At 36.6% G+C, this 4,928-nt stretch overlaps 1 protein-coding gene across 1 annotated transcript; it reads right to left on the reverse strand.

The window, feature by feature from the left end:
• Positions 1-3,836: 3,836 nt before the first annotated feature.
• Smp_201680 (uncharacterized protein) lies at positions 3,837-4,478 on the reverse strand (the record flags this gene model as incomplete). Its single annotated transcript, XM_018795317.1, has 1 exon — positions 3,837-4,478. The coding sequence occupies one exon, from the start codon at positions 4,476-4,478 to the stop codon at positions 3,837-3,839; it is 642 nt and encodes a 213-aa protein (XP_018649642.1).
• Positions 4,479-4,928: the final 450 nt, after the last annotated feature.

Here is a 4,928-nt window from a genome sequence, read left to right on the forward strand (position 1 = left end):
TCAGTCAGTTAGTCAGTTACAACGTAGGACCACGTCCATATATGCATGGTCCAAGTGCCCACACTCAAGTTAGCACAAGATGACCACCACATTCATAGAATTAGTTACCTCAATGGTAGTAATATATAGAAGATTATGTATAAGGATACGGTACAGGACGAAAGAATTAGTTAGTAGAAAGATATAGAGCAATTTTAATCTCAATGTAAGCGAAGACAGAGAGAGTATACACCTACGCCACCCAGAGTCTCCAACCATTGGTTACGATAGTTACGCGGATGACTGATCTAATCTGGCTAATGATCGTAGGAGATGTTTCCCACGCCGTTCTGTAACATGACCTGGCACGGATGCATGGCCGAGCGCCTTCAGATAAACGAGTCCACTAAAACTAATGTGGTCAGCATCCAATGTCGAACACTTACAGAGCTATTAATTTTGGGTAATTACTTATAGCTACAATAGGAATAATATATTTGTAAAATCTCAGCAAATGAATTTGAATTAAATCCAACGTTTCGCCTGGCAATCTGGTCCAAGCTTTTTCAAGGGAATAATGTCTTACATCAACTCGGCGCCCAAATACTGTGAAGCTGTTCGCTCTAATTTAGATGAAAGTTCTGTGCTAATACTTTAATTTCGTTTTGTGAACGCATATACACCTCCTCTCCCTTGTTTATTTTGCATACCAGTGTTTCCTCCGGACACTCTGGGGGGAGCTATGTGGGGAGTAGTGTAACGTCATGTACTATATTACACCTATATAGTTTATTCTAGTTTCTGGACAAGCCAATTCACCTATAATGTTATGAGTCATATTTTGATCTTGTTAATTATTCGCTTATTGACCTTGACTATATTTTTTATATGAGCGCATGTGTATGCACATTTCGTATCTTATTCATCGCATGTCTGTCATTCATTTTTGTCTGACTATAAATGTTGATTAATGCTTGCTCATAGTGAGTTGGCTTCCCAGCCATCTCCACTATGCGTCATCTTTCCTTCGCTTACTTACATTTGCTAGTGTGCTCACTGCCTTCTAGCCTATGTTATTGGTCAATAAAAATGTAGTTGCTGCTTCCCTTTGTCTTCTGATATTATACACCGTTCAGATTGTTATAATAACGGTTATCAAGACGATCGATTAACGAAGCACTCCACTACACCACCTTGTAATCTTGTCTGCAAACTGACCTTAAAATGTTGATTACTTAGATATGACCTAGGACAATCAATTAACGGCGACTTGACATCTAACCTTGTGAGCTTATCGATGAGACATATGAATGAACCTGTCAAAGTATATGACATCAACATTCGCCTTGTGATCAAGGATGGTTACAAATATATTCAGCGCAATCTGCAGTTTGGTTACACCACAGCGGTCGTTTCTGAATCCATGATGTTGGGTTGAAAAGAGGCTTGTGGATAAAAATTAGTCACTCAGACCATCGTATATCATGGACTTCATAACTTTTAGTGATATTGAAAAAGGTGCTACTGGCCAGCAGCTTGAAGGTTGACTGTGCCAACTTTTTTCGAAAATTGGTGTAACAAGAACCAGCTTTAAACTTTCTGATGCCGTGCCTCAATTTAGCGGGTGTGAGAACATCGTGCGAAGCTGTTTTGCTAAGAATAAAGCCATCCTCAATATAAGAGAACGAACCAAATCCGAGCCAGAAGAACTGTGCTTGTTTAGATACTGCAATTTCTGACAAACCAACTCAACTCTCAGGTTCACGTTTGAGAGTCCTGTTGAGCTGCACGTAAAGCTTCTGTCAATTCAGTCTATATGGGATGGTTGAAATGTCTAAAAATACTGTCCTACCTGGGGATAGATAGTATCACCGTCGTTGCTGGTCGAGCCATTACGATTTTATAGCTGACAAACTCTGGTTTTAGCTTGTCGAAGAGACGTCGCATGACGGAATAAGCTGAACGGACTGGAGACAATTTAATCGGTTAGCTATATCTGATACTGTAGCTTATCTTCTCTTATTGCATTTGTGCATATTTCACTTGCTTGTCTGACCTGCCCATACGTGCTATTGTTACCAGTTCATTTGTATTCTGCCCAGCGGTGCATTTTGAGTCTTAGCATTTGAAGGGTGTGGTTCTTTATGACTGCACGTTGCTTGCAATTTTGGTAGCACATTTGATCGTGTGTAGTTAGAAATCCCAATAATAATGGATGGGCACCCAACCTACACGCGGTTCTTCAATTTTAAATGGTTATTTATTGGAATACAACAATGTATTACAGGAGGCATAACATTTTACTATCAAGATTAGAATGTTACAAATGTTACTGGATTTCCTGTAATAATCCACTCAATTGGGTTGACATGTTATATGACGTAGTGGCTAAAGAAGCATAGAGGTAAATTTCCCTACATAAAAGTATGAATGATTTCATAGTCACCAACAATATATAGTAGATATGCGTCATTTACTTAGGAATGATCAATAATTTACAAGATGGGTTTACAGATAAAATATTACCTACGTCATATTTTTAAATAAATAAAGTCAGTGAAAATTTTTGACAGAACATTCATTCAGACAAACCAAAAAGTCAATATATGGATTTGTGAGTTGGTAACATACCTTGATATCACAGTTATTATATCCTGCACAAAAATATAGCATTGTACAAACTGTAACCTTGGCGAAGGTGACATGGCGTTAAAATAGCTTAAGGTGTTTCCGCGAACGCTTATATGTTATCGTGTTATTTGTTCAAATAGCTTATTATGAGCAGTGGAGCTGATGATCGTACACAAAATTTTGTTTTAAAAGCATAAATGCAGTGCACTAAGTGGTAGATTGTTAGTACTAAACAAGTCAGACCTGTTCATTTTTCTGATCGCACAAAATATTGTTGCGTTGTTAATTCGTATTATTTAAACATGGATCTGGTTATTTACTATTTGAAGAAGTGGCTTACATCGAGTCATAAAACTTCAGGAGGCCTAAATTTCTATCCATTTGGATGTTACAAACATATTATTTTATTTGTATCGTATTCACTATGTTTTTAAGCTGGTATCAAACAAGTTAACTCCACAGTCGACTGCTTTAATATACAGTCGAAATTGAAAAGCTGATATTAACATATATATACGCCATACTATGATAATCAGAAGTATTTGAATTGTAGTATAAACTAGTAATCCCAGGAATAACTCAATGTAATCAAGAAGTATTAGATGAGCCCGAACGAATGTATTGTATTTTTGAATTCAAATTACAACAGTCATCAATACTAAGAAGTCATTGATCTATTTAAACATCACATCCGCCACAGCTCGGATTGAAGTGTAGGTGTATCTGTCCGATGGTGTATTGAATGTACACTCTGTATTATCTAGAATGCACTCATTAGTATTAGAATTAACAACCGAAATTGGAACAGACTAACCTGGGTTCTGGAATTGTATACAATCAGCACTCCGGCTTTGTAGTAAAACCATTGATATTTAGAATTTGCATCATGGACTTTCCAACAATATCCTCCCCCACGAAATAATGTTGGGTCCTTATGTCGCAATGTTTTAGCCAATATGACATTTCCAATTTGCAGTATCTTCTCAAATCTTACGCATCGACTACTGTATGTGAGTATTTGGGAATAAACACTGATATATGATTTGAGGTATTCCATCATGTGACTTTGTTTTGATCAAAAATCATGATACATATACTTTTTGTTATCCATATTAGAATATACAGATGGATATGCATTGATATATGTAATTAATACATGTGATTCAACTAGGCTTGATTTACCTGCGAAACAATCGAATAGAAAACATTCATCTGCCTCATATTCATTAGGATAATCTTGGACTTGATTTGGATTCTCTGTCTGTGCAAACTGGTTCTCTGGTTGCTTCGGGAAATTTTGCTTTCCCATCTGATTCATCGTACCACTGACTAGAGATTCTACTCGAAACACATTGTTCGTGAGAATATGCAACATCTGGTACAATAACATCACAAATGTGACTAGAATTCGACTCATTAGGAACATATTTTTCACATTTATTAGGAATATCATTAGAGATAAATTGATTGTGAGGACCACTGACACCTGATATGATATCAGAATTCGATTTCTCTGAAATATTTTCCTCAAATTGATTAAGAGTTTCATTAGAGAATAATGGATCATTAGAAAAATCAGCATCTACTAAAAGTGAATCCGGTTTTTGATCATGATTCGACTCATTCAACATTTTATTCTCAGAGTTGTAAGAAATTTCATCAGAAGTATGTGAATCATTATGACAAACTATATTTGGTACAATAACATGAGAAATCTGATAAGTTGGTTGGTTGGGAATTTTCGTCTCCCAATGACTCTGGGTTTCATTGAACTCTGGACTGTCATATAACGTTATACCACTTCTAGACAGAGATAACTGATCATTAGAAGCATCCATCTTAGCATTACTTTCAGCGAAATGAACCATGGTATTACAAACTGACTGAGTATGCCCAGTTACACCACATTTAAAGCATTTAGAATTACGAAATATACATGAATTACATGGGTGAAACTTGCCGCAGAACAAGCATTTACTAAACTCGTGCTCATCATCATGAACTGTTTCACAGCTCCATGAAGTATTATCTGAATAACCTTGATTACCCATCGAACTTCGACGACTTTATAAAAGAAGGGGATTCCCGGAAGTTCGGCGGATCCATTTTTTGGAATTTCCTTTTCTTCCCCCATTGGGAATTTGTATACTTTACATGATCCACCAGTAGTTCCTAGAGAGTTTCATAGGGGGGTGAAATCGGTTTGTCTGGAAGTCCCAAAATCTTTATAAGGCTGTATGCTTCTTTTCCGATGAATGTAAGAAAATGGCCCACAATATTAAAATCTTCATCATCTTCCTTGGTCATAGTCCAGATTT

Source organism: Schistosoma mansoni, chromosome 2, assembly GCF_000237925.1.
Source record: "Schistosoma mansoni strain Puerto Rico chromosome 2, complete genome".
In the NCBI taxonomy this organism is placed as follows: Eukaryota; Metazoa; Platyhelminthes; class Trematoda; order Strigeidida; family Schistosomatidae; genus Schistosoma; species Schistosoma mansoni.